This window comes from Lissotriton helveticus, chromosome 7, assembly GCF_964261635.1.
Source record: "Lissotriton helveticus chromosome 7, aLisHel1.1, whole genome shotgun sequence".
In the NCBI taxonomy this organism is placed as follows: Eukaryota; Metazoa; Chordata; class Amphibia; order Caudata; family Salamandridae; genus Lissotriton; species Lissotriton helveticus.
Genome location: NC_136068.1, coordinates 761,901,408 through 761,919,689, shown reverse-complemented (window position 1 = coordinate 761,919,689; position 18,282 = coordinate 761,901,408). Strand labels below are relative to the sequence as shown.

At 42.2% G+C, this 18,282-nt stretch overlaps 1 protein-coding gene across 1 annotated transcript in view; it reads right to left on the bottom strand.

Moving 5' to 3' along the window:
- Positions 1 to 15,284: 15,284 nt before the first annotated feature.
- The window catches only part of LOC144769119 (solute carrier family 22 member 4-like), a 460,827-nt gene continuing 457,829 nt past the window's right edge, over positions 15,285 to 18,282 (bottom strand). Inside the window, exon 10 of the mRNA XM_078653119.1 lies at positions 15,285 to 17,170. Coding sequence (XP_078509245.1) covers positions 17,095 to 17,170 — 76 coding nt within the window. The 3' untranslated portion in view covers positions 15,285 to 17,094. The remainder of the gene's footprint in view (positions 17,171 to 18,282) is intronic.

Genomic DNA, 18,282 nt, shown 5'->3' with positions numbered 1-18,282 from the left:
CATACCCCACTGATTTGTCCATGCCTGACCTGCAAGCTCGTTTAGCCACGGAATCCAGATTTTCATTTGACTCTGCTTCCCTTGCCTCGAAAAAACCCTCTAAAATTGCAGTATATGCTAGCCTGTTTAAAAAACATTTTTTGATACCTCCTTGGATATACATTTGGCTGGTCCTTTTTTCAGTTTACCTTTTTATGTCAATTGGTTTTGTGTTTTATTTTTTTCGGATTATGAATGGACACTATGTCGAGGAGAGAACTTGCATTACTCATTTAAATGGAACATTGGCCCCACTTTCCTCTTCACATTCTACACACAGATTAAAAAGAGACTTGACTTTGGTTAACATCACAGCATGGCCTGTTCTGGATGGCATCGCGTGGGATGCAGTTCGTTTTCAGATTCATGGTCCAACGGAAGTCGTTAATGTTCCTAATGTACTAAGAGTTAATATGGGGGATGTGGTGAAAAAAAACATTCGTTCTGATGATTGGGATGTTAATGCTGTGGAAAGTTTGTTTTCTGATTTGAAATACTATGCTGCTTTTGATGCTGAGGATTTATATTTAGAATCTGCTAATTATGGTGAATTGTTCTGTTACCAACATTATGGCAATCACTTCTTACACAAAACATCTTCCCGAAGGGAGGCTGTTAATTTTACTCAGTGGGAACATTGCCCAGCTCCTACACAAGGAAGTTCAGAAACGTTTCTTAAAAAGTATACTTATTTCACTGACTTTAATCAGTCCAATCCCGAGTCATTTTATTTTAAATTTAACAAACAGCCACTGTCCAAGGTTCGACTTACAAATACAAAATTGTTGTATTCGAAGGCCTTCCTAGATCAATTAGTTACTGGGGGGTATGAGTTATGGAAGGATACCATAGACCTTAAATCAGTTTGGGGCTCAAGGGCCTGGCAGGTACGAGGCACTGAGGCTTTGCACCGTGCATGTCTCATCCCAAATCATATGTGGTTTTTAAATGAAACCATTTCCCAGACCACATGCTTTGGATTGGCTACATCTAAAAGGTTGAACACCCCGTCTTTCCCGGAGTTGGAGGAATATGAGAATTGGAGTAATTTTACTAAATTGTCCATTAGAGAAATACAGGCTCTGCTTCTGAATTCCTCCTTTAACATTTCCAGTATGAATCCCAAGGGTTGGCTGCTTTGGCACCGTAGTGCTGATTCTTGCCAAAAAAGATTTTTAAATATAACTGACGGTTTTAAGACTGTTAGATCTGATCCCCGTTTTGATTTGAGTCATACTGTCACCTCTTACTCTGTGGGCAAGTTGTGTCAAGCTTGGCTGAAACATTCAACTTTACCTGCGGTTAAGTATCACCTTTCCAAACTGAATGCAGACGTGGATTTGAATGATTTCATTAAAGGCCCAGCTAGTGGCAGGTCGAAAAGATGGTTATATGGGGTTTACAATGAAATTTGGAAACTCTCACAGATTGAGGCTGCTTCACGCCTTAGGGCTATTGATCAGGCGAATCTTGAGAAAGTGCTTGCAGTTGTTGACAATAGCATTAACGTGCTTTCCTCTAGAATTTACACATTAGATAATATTGTGTCGTCTGTTGTTGATATTGTGCATGATGAAGTGTCTGTATTATACCATGGTCAAAATCAATTACGGTCAATCATGCAGTTTGCATGGACACTTCAGACTCTGAAAATGGGTAAAGTTCCCTGGGGATACATGAACGTTTCCTCTTTATTTGCACCGTTTAATTTGACAGACAAACAACGCTTGCTTTCAATGCGTGATGCTTCCTTTTCTATGCTACATATTGAAAGGTTGGAATCTTTACCTTTTTCTGTGGCAGAAGCCACTGCTGCTACGTGGCTTATCCACGGTTTAATAACGCTGCCTTTTGCTTTATATAAGTTTTCAAATTGTATGAAATATGTGCCAATAGGTCGTTTTGAACCCTTAGGTAGCGGTTTTCTTCATGAGGTCTGGTCACTCCCATACACATACAGATGTTTCAAGGATGAACAAGAAGTTTATCTAACAGGGGATGAGTGTACTGAGACGCCAGATCATTCTTTAATGTGTAGACACATACAGTTACACGGTTCATGTAACAAGGACAGACCGAATATGGCTTGCGTTTTACAGGGCACGCCAGTTCCTGCTATCATCCCCACGTTTAAATTGTTAGAGAATGGTAGTTATTTAATGCTCAATAATGAAAACTGTTGTGGTTTAATTAAAGGTATAGCTTTCATAGTAACGGTTAGTGAGCGAGTTATTTGCGGCAGAAATGTTCTTTATCCTCCCACACGTGAACATAGGGAGTCTTCCATTTGGCCACAGATACCGACCTTGGGAGCAGAATTCAGCGGCATGGCTAGAATAAGAGCTCTATTGTCCCAGAAAGAGGTGGCCTTGAGCTCGGCCCGTGAAACTTTCGTGCTTCACATTGCTAACACCCGTACGGAGGTTCAGGCTCTATTAAACACTGATTTGCCTTTGCATTTCGGAGCCATGGTCCGTTCTATCTTTAACGCATCCTCCACAACGGGCCTAGCACATTTTTTTAAAGTTGTGAGCGGTGGTCTCGTGACTTCCTTTGAGAAGATTTTTGGAGTCATCCCTGCCTTCTTCCATTCTATTTTTTCGTCCTTATTTGGAGGGTTCCCATTTTTACTTGCATTAGCGGCTGGCGCATTGGTGGTTTTCTGCCTTTTTAAATATGGATGCCCTTCCTGTGCAAGACCACGCACAGCTGCTACTGACGCGGTTTCGCAACCGCATGCTTGATTATTATGGCACACTGCCGTTAGCGACTCTAAGCACGGCGTTTGGATTATCTTTTCGGTTCTCCTATTTCACCTGTGTCCAGCCTGTATTTCGCTGCCTGACCTGTGATTTCCTTTGGGCCATTGATTTGTGTCTCTGCGGACCAGTATCTTCTGACGTCGATTTTGATCAACTGATGAGTCCTATCATTGCTCACGAGTTGGTTTGTTCTGACGAAAGGATTATGGCCTTGGCGGTGGCACATGGACTAATAGGTCCCTGGGATGTGTTGTCGGCAGCGCAAAATTTCTTGGAACTAAGTTTTCTTGAGAACCCACCGAGCTGTCCTCTGATGGTTATAGGGGATCCGGTGCTGGAGGATCACGTATGTTCCTTTCATCTTTTAAATTGGATGGCTGAACTGTTTTCGGATGAGGACAGTGACTTCCTCCTGGAGGCTGTTGCAGCTTACTTTTCATATACAGTCTTATCATAGACACTGCCTCAAATTGACATGCTGATTGATAGCATTTCCTTGATTTTATTGACTTTTGGTCAAGAAATTTTATTTTTGCTTGCCTATTGGCTTGAGCCACATTATATTGGCTATTTTTTAGCATTAGTTTTTATAATTGAATTTTTATTCATGCTCGTTTATAAATGGATTCTGCTCTCATGTGATGGCACTTCTGTTACCTTATTTAGTCCGTTCTCGGATCATGGGGGGGTGTTGTATAGCTCCTATATATCCTTATATCGTGTTAAGTTAGCATAGGTACATTTGAGATTTAAACGCCATTTTTCCTTTCTTGCAACTTCTGCACACGACCCTTAATTGTTGACTTAGCTTTCAACCTAGTGGTTTGCCGTGGTGTATGTGAGAATAATATGTTATTGCTCTGATATCAGTTTTGTTTAATAAACCATGTCTGCACGGAGAGTGCTGAAGTTTCAGGAGCAACACGATATGGAATTGTTATGAGGTCTGATCTCCACGCCTTCATAGTCATAACACAAGTGCAGCCTTTGCCAACTTGGGCTTGAGGCGGGATTGATATTGCTTTGCACGAGAATTGTTAACACACTTGATGCGGTGCACATGCAGAGAGAGCTGGTGTATGCTGATGTGATTCCTTCATGCTAGGACACTAAGGTATGGGCCCGCCCTAAAACAACCCAAAGAGACCTTCTTAGCTAATAATATAATATATGTGTCAGGGAGGGTGAGATATAAGTGTTGTTAACTCTTATTCATTACAGCATGTTAACATGCTGTCACCATTCGCTTTTTATGTCTTAGTAACTATGCTGATAATTTTGCTACTGATAATAAGTATACTTGTATTATCAAAGATACTGCGCCTGAGAAGACGGCATTAGTAAATAAACATTTCAAATGCACATGTGTCTTCTTTACTCCATGTTCTGGTTTGTAATGATAATATAACGAAAGAGTGTTCATGAGTCCCACGTACCCTGAGGTACTGTAAGTTCATGTTCTGGTTTGTCTAAACATTGGGTGTTTGATATGTCCAATGAGACACTGTAGCTAGCTCGGTAAGGGGTGAGTTGGTTGCTAAGGTAAGTTTTGGGACATCCTAATTTGCCGAGGTTCCACTCCTCTGTGCACAGTTCTGTGTGAGTACAGAAACCCTGCAACACCCCATCGCAAACTCTCGTCACAGCCACCACAGAGAGACTGGTTAGGATTTGGCTGGTTGCGGGATCTTGGCCGCACCAATCCAACACGTAGGGGGCAACGGAGAAAGTGCGACGGGCCAGTCCTCACGGAAATCCCCACAGCAAGGTCACAATCCACACCAGGCCTAACCCAGCCAACTCCGCAACCCACAGCAAAGAACCAAGTAGGTTTCTCTAGCGGGACCTACCGTGCCGGACCACCAGCTCGCCACTCCCCCCCAGCAGCCCCAGCTCCGCAACGCAATCCTCCATCATCGCGCAAAAATCAGGCACTCAGTGGGTCCACTGTTGATTGAATGTCGTACTATGCATCGTCCGCCCCACCAGCCAGGCGGTGCCAATGATATTCTCTATGCCACGTAGCGATAGTGAAGTGCCCGCAAGATGTCGGAGAGGGTGGCGCACATGTCTCTAGTGCCACAGCAGGGATCAATGTAGAGATGGCATACACGATGCTGCAAGCAGGCCGAGGGTGAGGCACGAGACCCTGTGCTCCAGGCACATGTGGCGCCACCCCCTGACAGCAGGAGCACCACCTGCCGCACGCCGGATCCCAGGCACTGTGTCTCGAGAGAAGCACAGAAATGTCACCATGGAGGCATCGCCACCCAAAGTTCCACCCCTGTGCCCCCGGCGCCTGGAACCCAAGTGGCCGTCCCCCACCAGTCGGGCCACAGCACGGACTAACCCAGCGGCTCCAACCACAATCAGGCCGGCCCGCGAGGCTTCCCCGCAACCAGAGCCCGGGCAGCAGGGAGAACGTCCTGCAGTAGTGGGCCCTGGCAGGGCGGGAAGCGGACCACCTGCAACGCTCACCTTGGCCCCCCTGTGCCTCACGGCTCCTCACTCGAGGCAGGTCCTGGTCAAGTTGCCTTCGGCGCCAGGCCTGATCCACGTCGCCTCCGAGACAGCTCCCGTGGCCGCACACAGTCGGTCACCAGATCTCTGCCTCGCTCCGGTTACACTAAGTCAGAGACAGTTCTCTCGTCATCAGATGGGTGCACCAAGTAGGTAATTAGAGGATTATGTTGGATTAAAGAGACGGACGCGCGGAGCTCGCTCAAGCTACGTCCGCCATGATGGCTTCCCAAGCCACACCCCCATGAAGTGTTATTTTGATCTGTTGTTGTTTCAGTGGCACCATGGAGTTCCAATCTACTTGTTTGCTACTGTTTGGAGTACTGCCATCTGCCCATAATAGTGGGGGTGTCTTTAGGATTTCGGCAATGACTTCTTCGCCAAAGCTGAATCCTTCTCTTCCATGTTGGTTGTATGAGGAAAGTCAGTGGAAAATATGTTTCCTTCCCACTGCTTGTGGTAGAGTTGAGTTAGAGAACTACCAGCAGTTGCCATGCTTTAGTGCATGTGCTCGGCAACTCTCTTAAGTAACTACAATTTCCAAGTTTGGAACCTGTTTTTAGTGTTCTCAACATCATTGGACATGTTGATTCATTATTGATTTCTTCATTATCGCCTTCCACAGGAATTTTGTTTTTAATCTTTGGTGACACAATGCTTTTTTTGTGTTAGGGTTTGACCTTATTTCTAAACACCGGCTTGTATTTAGAAGGAGCAAGCAAATGTTGGGGGGGCATGAGTTTTTTTATTTTTTTGCAGAGCACGTCAGTGGAATGTTTAGCTAGTGGTGGAATGTTTAGCTATTTAACATACATTTAGAAATTAAACCCTATTGTTTTATTAGAACTATAATGCTTAAAAATGATAACCTTATTAGCCTATGAACTGCATTGGGTAATGCTGTCATAGGTGTAAATTAGCAGTATCAGAGGCTGTAGGTGGTGCCAGCTGCAGTCGACTTCTATGAAATACCTTGGGCCCTGGTACTTAATTTTTAACAAATTAAGCACTGTGGTGACATTTTTAGTGCAAGATAGCACATTAGACGTTCATGGTGTCTTACTACCCCCTTGGCCAGGATCTCAATCAATCAACCAATCAGGATTCTTGGTTATTTCCTGAGGTGTAAATGGAGGGAGTTTCAGGTCTTCTCAGTGAGGTACCAGAAGGATCTTCCTCCAGCTGTGGTCTTGCAGGTCCGTGGGATGGTGGTCAGGGGCAGTTGAGCAGCGCGGAGATGTCTGGCGGGAGTGTATAAGGAGAGGTATGCAGGTCTGGCACTGTAGAAGGCTTTGTATGCATGCGTGAGGAGCTTGAAGGTAATTCTTTTGTTGATGGGTAGCCAGTGAAGGTCTCTCAGGTGGTTTGTGATGTGGCTGCCACATGGGATCTTCAGGATGAGTCTGGTGGGGGTGTTCTGGATGTTCTGCAGTTTCTTTTGGAGTTTCTGGGTGGTGCAGGCCTGGAGCGCATTGCCGTTGTCAAGTCTGCTGCTGATGAGCCCATGGGTGACCTTATTCCTGGACTCAATGGGGATCCAATTGAAGATCTTATGAAGCAGGAGGACGGAACAGAGTTGATTTGGAGGTTCATTGAGAGTGAGGAGTCCAGGTTTCGTGCCTGGTCTGTGGGTGCAGGGGAGGGGGTTCTGAGCACTGCAGGCCACCAGAAGGCACCCCAGGCAGAGGGGACGGAGCCCAGGATGAGGACTTCGGTCTTGTCTGAGTTAAGCTTGAAACAGCTGTCCTTCATCCAAGTAGCAACTGCCTTCATTCAATTGTGGAAGTTGCTCTTGGTGGCTGTGGGTTCGTCTGTGAAGGAGAGAATTAGCTGGGTGTCGTCAGCGTAGGAGACTATGTTAGGTCCACGGCTGTTGACAATGGTTGTATGTGGGCCATGTAGATGTTGAAGAAGGTAGGGCTCAGGGGGATCCCTGAAGCACTCTGCAGCTGATCTCTGTGGTTCTGAGTTGAAAGGTGGAAGTATGACTGTCTATGCCCGGCCTGTTTAGAAGGAGCGGATCCATTCTAGGAATTTGTTGCGGATGCCAGTGTCATGGAGTCGATGATTGAGTTGGCTTTGTTGAAGATGTGGTGAGGGCTTCGGTCGGAAGGAGAGCCGGAGTGGATGGTGTTCATAACGTGGATGGTGTCTTCAGTGCTTATGGGAGTCCAGTTGATGAGGGTGGTTGTCGAGGCGTTGGTTCAGTGGTTGGGGGTGGAGTCTGAGTCTGAGCGCCGAAGCTGTTGTGTATGTCGGCGATCTTGCGGTTAAAGAACGTGGCGAGGGAGTTGCACAGGTCTTGTGACGGTGTGATGTCCTTGCTGTTGGCGCTGGGGTTGGAGAGCTCTTTAACGATGCTGAAGAGTTCCTTGTTGTGGTGTATGTTGTTGTTCAGCCGCTCTTTGAACAATTACTTTTTGGTGGTGCGGATCAGCTGGTGTTGTTTACGAGTGGCGTTTTTGAGGGCTGTCAGGTTTTCTGTCGTCTGTTCGTGGCGCCACGTCTTCTCGAGGGTTCAGCAGGATTTCTTCGATTCTTAGAGGTCGTTGGTGAACCATGTGGCTTTCCTGTTGCCGGGCTTGCCTGGGTTTTTTTCAGTGGTGCAAGGGTGTCGGCGCAGTTGATGATCCACTGTGTGAGGTTGCGGGCTGCGTCGTTGGTGTCCGTGGTGTTGATTGGTGGGTTCTGACTCAGTGACGTGGTTAGCTGGTCTGTGGTGACTTTGCTCCAGCATCTGCAGGGGATCTGTTGCGGGTGGTGGTGGGATGTGGTCTTCTTGTAGGTGAAATGGATGCAGCTGTGGTCGGTCCAGTGTAGTTCGGTGGAGTGGCTGAAGGTAACGTGGTCGGTGGCAGAGAAGATGGCGTCAAGCGTGTGGCCGGGGGTGTTCAACAGTTGCTTGAGTCCGAGGTTGGCAAGGTTGTCAAGCAGGGTGGTGGTGCTGTTGTCGTTGTTGTTCTCCAGGTGGAAGCTCAGGTCCCCTAGGAGGATGTAGTCTGATGAGGCGAGGGCATGCGGGCTGATGAGGTCGGCGATGGCTTCGCTGAATTGAATGCGTGGGCCCGGGGGTCTGTAGATGAGGGTTCCTCTGAGGGTGGTCTTGAGGTCGGTGCGGATCTAGAAGTATAGGTGTTCGGCTGTGGTGAGGTTGTCTTCGGAGTTGGTAGAGACGCTGATGGTGCTCCTGTGGATGATGGCGATGTCTTGGGTTGCGAAGCCATCATAGATCTACTTGATCTTGCAGTGGAAGAAGATGGCAAGGTTGTTGCAGATATCTTGAGAGGGGTGAATGTCTGCTGTCTCTGTGCAGGGTTTGGAAAATTTCCAGCTCAGTATCCCTAACTTGTACTTACTTTCTCTGCCCAGGTCCATGCTGAAGGAGTCTGGCAGGTTTCTGCTGGTGATGAATGAATGATATTGAAGAATGGAAGTGGATTCTGTTTGTTGTGTTTCAAGGTATGTTTGCCACAGAAAATAAATGCCTGCCCCAAAGGTCCTCTTGAGTGTTGCTGTGTCTGTTTCTATTATCTAGGGATTCATTTTCTCAAATCGGGAACTTCTAATGCCTGAAAATGGGTACTATTGCCTGATGGTCTGTGCATGTACTATTTATTGGGTGTATATTTATCACATGTGCTAAATAACAAACTTGAAGGATTTAACACACGCTCTAAATAACAATTCTGAAGTACACAGTACCAGGCTTGGACTGGCCGTTACGGGCACCGGGCAATCCCCCGGTGCGCCGCAAGGGTGGGGGCTGGTTTTGGGCCCCTGGGGGCCGTTTTTGTTACAGGGTCGTTTTTGCAGCGTTGCTGCAAAAACGTCCCTGTAACAAAATCGGCCGAAAACCGGCCGTGGCAACGAGCGCGGTCGCCCTCCCAACCCCCCTGGGGGTGCGGGGGGGGCTGGCCGAGCACTTTGCCAGGGCCGGTTTTGGTTCTCAGTCCGGCCCTGCACAGTACAAACTAATAATCAGTGCTATTTAACACTTGTTGTTTATTATGCCCCATGGAAGTGGTATTTACTCTATTTGCAACTCGAGATCAAGACCTAGTACTTATTGTTTATATGCTGTAAATAGCACATGCATTAAATAGGGTACATCTACTACACTTATGTCGTAATTTAAATTTGTGATCAGACAATTTTTGAATGTCATGTGCCATTTACAATAGCGTGCGCTAATTACCACTACACGTAACTCATAATCAGAGCCTTAATGTACTATGAAACAATGAGAACATAAAGTATATAAATGTAGGATATTATTTGTTGGCAAACATTGTAATTGAAACTTTTTTGTTTAAATAGCATTTGTTGTGAACTCATTTACCTAGTTAGGTATATGGTTCAATATAAATGGTTTTAAGTGAGCTTAGATTCTTAAATGCACCACACTGATCTATCCACCCCAAGGGCAAACGGGCATTGTCAGGTGCCCTGGTAACTGACTGATCTGATAACAATGCTCAGAATTTACACAGAACAGAGTTAGGGGATTTGTGAATTCAAATTAACCCCCCTGAAGGCTGTAAACGGCTCAAATTTGAGGTGGAGTTTATTTCTCAAGTAGTTGCTATGCAGTTTTATTTTGGGAAGGGTTGTGGGCCAATCCCTCAGTTTCATTGCATCTAGAGGGCTTATTGGATTGTCATTGAAAAGTTATGAAGCATCGGCTATGAACAGGATATACATGCAAGAGGTTAGCTGATATTAGGCTCAATAACATGTGGTCTGATGCAACCAGTATTTCTAAATCATCTTTTTCTTTAGCTAAGGAAACATTCCAGGATAAAGTTAGAAGTGATTATTTTAATGAAATGTTTAAGTTATTCAGGCCCGGTTTATCTGTGGTATACATCCTAATGGGCCATTAGTCATTTACAGATATGCAACCCCTGTATTTAAACTTTTGTGTGAGCATAGTCCTTATTCACTGTTTTATATAGAGATGGATGGAACTCTGGGCATTCTGCATTGTGCATATAATTAAAGCTGAGAAGGAGTTCATATACTTTTGTGCCACATATGATGTCCTGAAGAAATGTTAGTTGAATCAAGTTCTGTTAGAAATTAAACTTACTCACAGAAAGATTACCCTTTACCTCCAAAAAAGAGGTCTGATGAATTGAAAGTGTAATTTTGCACTGTCTGCAGGTGGTAAAAGTGAAAAAGTTCAATAAATAGGATTGCTTCACGTGAATTATGATGTGTATTTTGTGACATGCCTGATTTCCTATGAATTATTTTCTTTCATATCTGACATTTTACATGTGTATGCTTGTGAGAGAAACTGCAAGATTGGGTATTTCTTGGGAAAAGCAAGAATCTCCATGAACAACATATAGGTCATTAATCAGAACTCTATAGTGCTACGCACAGATAAAGAAATGCGCACACCGCTAATACTTGCATGCAACTTTTTTAAAAATCTATTAAACTGCTACAGAGAAAGTTCCAGATTACTGCAGTTGCACTGTAGGTTTTGCTTGAAGCATGAATGAAACTTGTCTTGTCTTCAAACAAAATGATCTAGGCCCAAAAACTCATGCATTACCCAAGACCCATTAGAAACCACTTGTAACTGTTGCCAACTACAAATGTTGTCAACAGATAACCACAGGGTACGCCTACTGCTTTTTTACCAAATGTGCGAAAATCAGGATTGCTGTAATATTAAACATGTGAAAATAGAGTTTTAATGTTCCCTGGAATGAAGCCTGAAGATTTGTTGCTATCCAACCTTTAGTTTAATGCTTAAACAAACTAGTTTTCTAAAGTCATACAACTATCTCAAATACACCTTAAGGAGACAAACGAGCATGTGGAGAACTAGGGAGGGAAAAATGTACTTCCTTTCCTCAGAAAGATAATATTTCCCATTTTTCATAATACACACTTTTTGCACTCCCAATGAACATTTGGTAAATCACACATAGCTTTAAAATATTAATTTTATTAGTGGGAAGCTTATCATTGTAAATGAGCCAAGATATAATTAAGAATTTTCAGAATTCATTATTCTATGAATATTCAGTAGACTAGAGAAAACCATGTGAACAAATTATTCATATAAAGTAAACCATTAAAAGAACAAAGAATTACATATGCTATTGCAAAAATGACTTAACTGATAACACCCTTCTTCCCCAAATTGGTTTGCATAGAAATTTAAATTATTATTATTGTTCCTTAAAATAGAAGAAAGCACCATAGCAAGCCTTGCACAATAATAATTCATCATGGCCTATTTTATTTTGTGAGTCATCTCTAATTGAGACATTATCTGTTGAATGATTGAATGTGATTATGCAGCATCAATCAATGAATACTCAAGTTCTTATTTGACATAAGCCATATATAACAATCTTAACTATCGTTTTGGAGTTCAATACATATTCATATTTAGAAATCACCTAGAAATGCATCAGCTCCAATTTAGGGAAGTTTCCTACCCCAGCGATCCCCTGAGCATCTTGTTCCATGTAAATATATTAGAAATAATACACATACAAAAATGCAAAACAATGATTCTTGTTTTGCTAATTCAGTCCTTTATGGTTATAAAATAGAAAATGCATGTAGATATTTAAAAATATATACACATAAGTATAAATAGAACATTTCATTTAATAAAAGTGTTTTTTAAGTTTCATAATTTGCACATACTGAAACCTACATTTAACAGACATATTATTTTTTAAATTGCATATCAAATAAAATGCATGTTTCAGAAAATTAAGTACCCGTTTTAAGGCAATTCATATGCATCTTCAGGCACAATCAAAATATACAAATGAATAATAAATATATATATATATATATTTGTGTGTAAGTAATAACTTGATTTAAAGGTCGCTTCAACACTGTAACTCTACCTAGCAAAGCACATGCGCAAACCTGACCATAAAACTTTTCTTGGAACTCAAGATCAACACTTCTTTAGAACTTTTCTGGCTGTTTCTTTAAGAAAACCTCTACTTTTATCACCCTTTATACATCCACAAGTACCACAAATGTGTATCATTAATTTACAGTCTTTGTACCATGATAGCATTTATGATGTTCAAAATAAAAGTATGTTTGGGTTGACAGTAAGGGAGAGAAGTTGTACTTTACTATATTGAGTTGATGTAAAATATACCCTAAAATTACCCCAGGGTATGTTTTAGAAGGATGATTATGTGTTACTTCAAAATCTAATGAAGTTTTAAATCAAAATAAAATTTTAGCTCGGCCTAAACCATTATCATATCCTTGGCAGAATTCCGCTGACCTTGATCAATGCATAATCCACACTCTCCTCGACAATCTTGACCGGAACATTACTTTCCTAACACTGCCTGTTCAATACACATTGCACTAAGATCTATCACATTCTACAGCAATGTACTGCAGAAATGTGTTTAGGAACATTTGCAGAATGTAGAGACTTAATATTGCAAGATTTCTATGGCAAGGATTAGGAGTTCCCCGTTGAATTCTGATATGTGCAGTAAATAGCAATTGCACATTGGAATTATGAGTTGTAAAGAATTTATTGCATCCTATAATTACCTTGTGCAATACAATTTGCATTGCTTGGATACATTTCGGCAGGTCACACCTGCAGTTATTTCATTGGGAAAAATCCCTATTAAATGCTAGGACCGTTTGGTAAGGTGTGTACCAAAATCCATGTTATGACCTATTTTTGAGGGCACAACAGGAACAGGCAATAACTATTGTCACAATACATTTTCAACACAATGGCTTTGGATTTCATAGAGTGTGAAATTATCCAAGTACACAATGGGTACTTGTCTTCAGGGTCTAAGTGTAGTCCAGCTATACTGCTTTGTGTTCACTTTGCACTGTGTTCACTCAACAGATTCCCATAACACTTTTAGGGATATTATTCTGGGTTATGTTAACAGATTTGTACATCACAATAATTACTAGTAGGATTAGGGATATTATCCTGTGTTATGTTAACAGATTTATACATCACAATAATTACTAGTAGGAGTGTCCTGGCGCTGAGAAGAAGAGGACAGCAAAACTTTCAGACTAATGACGATTTTCGAAAGAGATGAGTTCTGAGCTTTGTCCTGAATGTTAAAAGACAGAAGATCATTTTGAGGTCAGATAGTACAATGTTTAACGCTTTGCATGTCAAGAAGGAGAATGAACATCCACCAAGATGAGATGCATTGATGTGAGGCGCCATAATTTGTTTGGCAAGGAGAACGAAAGAAATATTCTAAAATTTCCTCCGGAGGTAGCTGGGTCCAAGATTGTGGAAATCTGTATGCACAAGAGAGATATCCTTAAATTGAGTTCCCTTTGTAATAGGAAGACAGTGCAGATCATTCAAATGAGAGGAGATGTGGTAAAACACTGGGAGATTAAGGATGTTTCAGGCAGCCGAATTCTGAATAATCTGAAGACAATGGAAACAGTTGTCTGAGAGGCAAAGGTGGATTGCATTAATGTAATCCAGACATTAAGCAATAAGAGTATGGACAACAGTTTGTAGGCAGACAACGAGAGTGAGAGCACTATCTTTCTAAGCATTCTTGAGAGTGAAGGATACCATACATACTTAATTGATCTGTTTAGTGAAAGAAAATTGTTGTGAAAGTTAATGTCCATATTCTTTGCAGACTCAAAAGGAGTAAGCAGGGGAACCAGATTTGCCGCTCACCAAGCAGAAGTCAGACCGGTAGTTGAAGACCAAACAAAATAACCTATGTCGTGACACAGTTCAGTTTGAGACAATGGATTATACATCCAGTCTGTGACAGCTCTCACATACAAGTGAAAGCAGGATTGAATGAGTTCAAGATTGATAGAAACAGAGATATTGATCTGAGTGTTGTCGGCATAGAAGAAAATCTCTAATCCAAAGGACTATGTAAATTGGGCCAGAGGAGAAATATTGACATTAAACAAGGTGGGTCTCAGGGAGAAGCCCTGAAAAATCCTACAGTCAGTAGAGAGAAAAATGATTTAATAGGCGGGGGAGAGACCGAGTGTGTCCTGCAGGAGAGAAAAGACCCTAACTATTTAAGGGCCGGATTACAAATGCCCTTAGTTAAAGGTCTGTTAATGAGGATAGTGTGGTACATGGAGGGACTAGGAACAATTCCAGGTTGTTGCATGAACCAAGAATGTTGGGCTTTTCTTGATACCAAAAGACTTGAAAATCATTTTGCTAACTTTAGTATATTGGGGAACACATTCCTTTACACTGTCAAACCGTTCTGATATAGGAATGGATGGAAGAAGAGAAATCAAACGGTACATTCACAATAAGCCTCAGCCGTAAATCAGAATTACAGCTAGAAAAGTTGTTACATATGCTAGGTCACATCATGCATGATTTATAAATCCAAGGCCTAGATTTACTATTCTTTAAAGCAAGGCAACGCTGCACCAGCTGGAGCACTTTTGGCAGCCACGTGCCAACACATATACCCTTGCACCATACTGCAATGGTGAATGCCTTGTCTGAAGCATAGGTTATAAACTGGAAGAGAACCATTCCAGCATAAAAACTGTGTTAAGACTTTTCACACTTTGTATTTATGCCGTACAGTGCAGCACACATTTGAAGTTCAAAAAACAAGTAGAAATTAAAACATTTCTCCTCGTTGGACCTGCGTCGAGGAGGCATAAGATTGTAGTGCAAATCCCTGTCTACCAGTATTTATAGATAGAGATTTGCATCAAAACCTATGGATGGTTGCATGGGAGAACCCATGCACCACCCATTAAACACATCCTTGACAAAGTAATGCAAAGCAGTGCACAGCACAAGTTTGTGTTATTTTGATATACTAGCCAATGAAAAATTCTGATCTTTTTGCCGGGATTGCGACACAAAAGTGATGCAAATCAGGCACATAGCATTAGAAAATCAAGGTCCATTTACTGAGTTACACAGCTGCTCCATGTAATCAAAACAAGTATATATTTAGCACATGAAGATGTAATTTATTTATAATAGAGCAATTTTGGAGCAATCCAACCATGTAGTAGTATTTTGAATACTTGCATAAAGCACAATGATGTAACACAAAATTATGTCCCTCCCCCGCAGAATGTAGTTAAGGGCCCATGGGTCTCCAATATGCTCAGATGTTCATTTATTGACCTTAGGCTTAATGGGGGCACTGAGAAGGATTAGACTTCCCTGAAGGTTCGAGGTCCCACTGCGCAGCAGGGGCCTGTGTTACACCCTCGGCAAAAGATTATGGTATTCATTTTCTTAACTTTTCGGAGCACCTTGCTTGCACCTAAACAAACCACATGTAAGTTGTGAAGAATGTTATTCCAGAATTCAGGTGATAAGTGAGGTATATATTTGGAACAAATACTTATTTTGAAAAGAAGAAAGGTGAACTTTACAAAAATTAGTCAACATATTTTTCCTCACTCTACATTCTACAAACCAGCAATTTGTAAATTGGTGTAAATAACCAATGTACTTGAACAAAATATGTATACAAAAGCACATTATATGAGATATATTTTACATAGTTTGAAGGATAATGTAATGGAACACCCAATAAGTATTAGACTCTGGAGGTGCATAGTTAGGGATCAGCCATTGTTGTTTTTTTTACACATCAGAATTTACAACTTTACGAAATGTTCTGCAAGCGTTCTGAAAATGAAGCTGAAAGTGGCAAATTATCTAGTTCATGGACAAGAGTTTGTGATGGGGCAAAGTTCTAAACATTTGGTAGTTGAAGGTATTGTTGAATGTACCGAACACTTGGTGGCCGAACTGAAAGGAGTTCTTACAATTCCCCCTTTGTTATATACATTGATGTTAATTCACGAAAAAGCTAGGGGTACAGGAATCAGCCGCTATCACCTTTTATGTTTGACCAATCCATTTTTCTGCTCTTTGTCCCTAAAAGATTTCTATGCTTTGCCAATTGGCTTGTTCAAGGGCCGACAGTGGAAACTACAGAAAGGGAGCAATCCTAGGCCAATACATGGTCTACAACTGCTTCTCCTGGCTAGCTCTAACTGATTTCTGTGCTTACATAGAGCTCTTCAAAGTGAAAGAAAAAGTCTTAAGCAGCCCTTCTTCAATTTTCAGCACAGGACGTTCCAGGGAGGAGAAACCTTTGTCGAAAAAGCCAGGAGACCAACATGTTTCTGTTGGCATTTGATGGAAGTTGAGACAGTGATTTGTAGTGGTCTGGTTTAGTTCAAGAAAGAATAGTAGAATTTTATTGCACTTCACTGACGTTCTCCAAAAGTATGTCTCTTACAAAAAATCCCAAAGTATCCGAATGTTTTCAACTGCTATACTTTCAATAACATAATAGGAAGAAAGCAATTTGATTTGATGATCTCTAGTTCTTGAACCAAGCTTTTCTATAACGCATTTGTGAACAATACAGGGAGGAGGACCATGTATTTCATACATCACAAATGTATGCAATGAGCCACAGTAATTCGACTTGTTTGGGCTAATCTGGCAAAATAACTCTACATATGGTCAATGTCTTTTGCAGGAAATGGACTGAATCCATCAATATCACTGCACACTTATAGGAAGACTTCAGCTGTAATGTATTTAATTAAGTTGAAAATCACATAAAGTCCTGTTATTTTCCTCTGGAAAAAATATTTTAAAAAATCATAAAATCGTCTTTGAAACAACTTGCAGCAATAATTGGAAAAGTCCACTGGCAGTAAGGTTGCACGGTGTGGTATAACCACAATTGAAGAGGCTACTGCTTGGGGCTGCAAAGGGAAAACATCATCAAAAGGGCGTGGCTTTCAGGATGTTGTCTTTCCTCTCATTTTCATCGCAGCAGGAATGTTCTGTACATCTGAATCTGAAAAGAAATAAAACCTTAATTATTAAATGATTTTAAGCCTAGTTCTCGTATTAGTAAAATAGAATTGTTAAACATCCAAGGATTGTTTCCATTTAATTTGACAGAAGTACAGTTTTCTTTGATAAATAAGAGAGCACACATGAAAATCATTAAGATGTTTTTCTGTAATTCTTCTGACAATGGCTTTAAGGAATTCCCTATTGATGAAATATTTTCCTAATGCAGAAGTAGCTTTCCAGCAATGTACTGAATCAAACCTGACATTTTTAGGTCGAGCCTAGAAGCAGCGCGCATGCGCTTCTCTAGACTCGGCCTCTTGGAATCTCTTCAGGCTTTGTAGAAGCTCGTGCGTGTGGTGCTAACACGCTATTGGCATTTGCGCCTGGCTTCAGCACGCAATTGGCCAAACGCGTTTGGCTGTCCCAACTTCTTGGGAAATGTTTACTCCTAGAGCGTTTTGCTCTCGGGAGCCAGCAGCGGCGAGCAGGGGTCATCTGTTTTGGGTCCGATTTCATTTCCAGACCTTGCAGAAGGCGCGTCCCCTCCACCCCACCTCCACAAGAGTGCGAGTCACTTTAACTTTTGCATCCGTGCTTCTTTCTACTGTTGCTTCTGCCTGACACCGATCTTACACAAAACCCGCAGTGATAATTACCACGATTATGTAACCGCCAATCGGAAGAAAAAAACATGTTCTTTCTATGTATGTGTGTGTTTTTCAATACTTCTGTTTTATTGCTGCATGGCTCCCATCTGGGATGGCACAGATATGATAATAGTCCGCAGGAGGAACAGCTTGTCAGATGGCCTCGGACGACAACAACAATCAATAGCAGGTCTTTGTGGCTGGCTCTGAAAAGCAGAGATCCGGCACAGCAAACACCGCCCATCACCGCTGGCAAGGTGGGGGCTGGAGGGGTGCTGCAGCCTCTGGAGGCACAGCACAGAGATGGCAATCTGTGCTGCTCTAGAATGTTTCCGAGCACAAGGCGCCCCGCGCTCCCACCGCCACCCCTCAGAGAGATAAGCTCTTTATTTACTGTGGACCATAAACAAAGGCATGTGCGTAGCGTCCTAATTGCAGTAATGAGAACAAGTCTTGCCTTTCG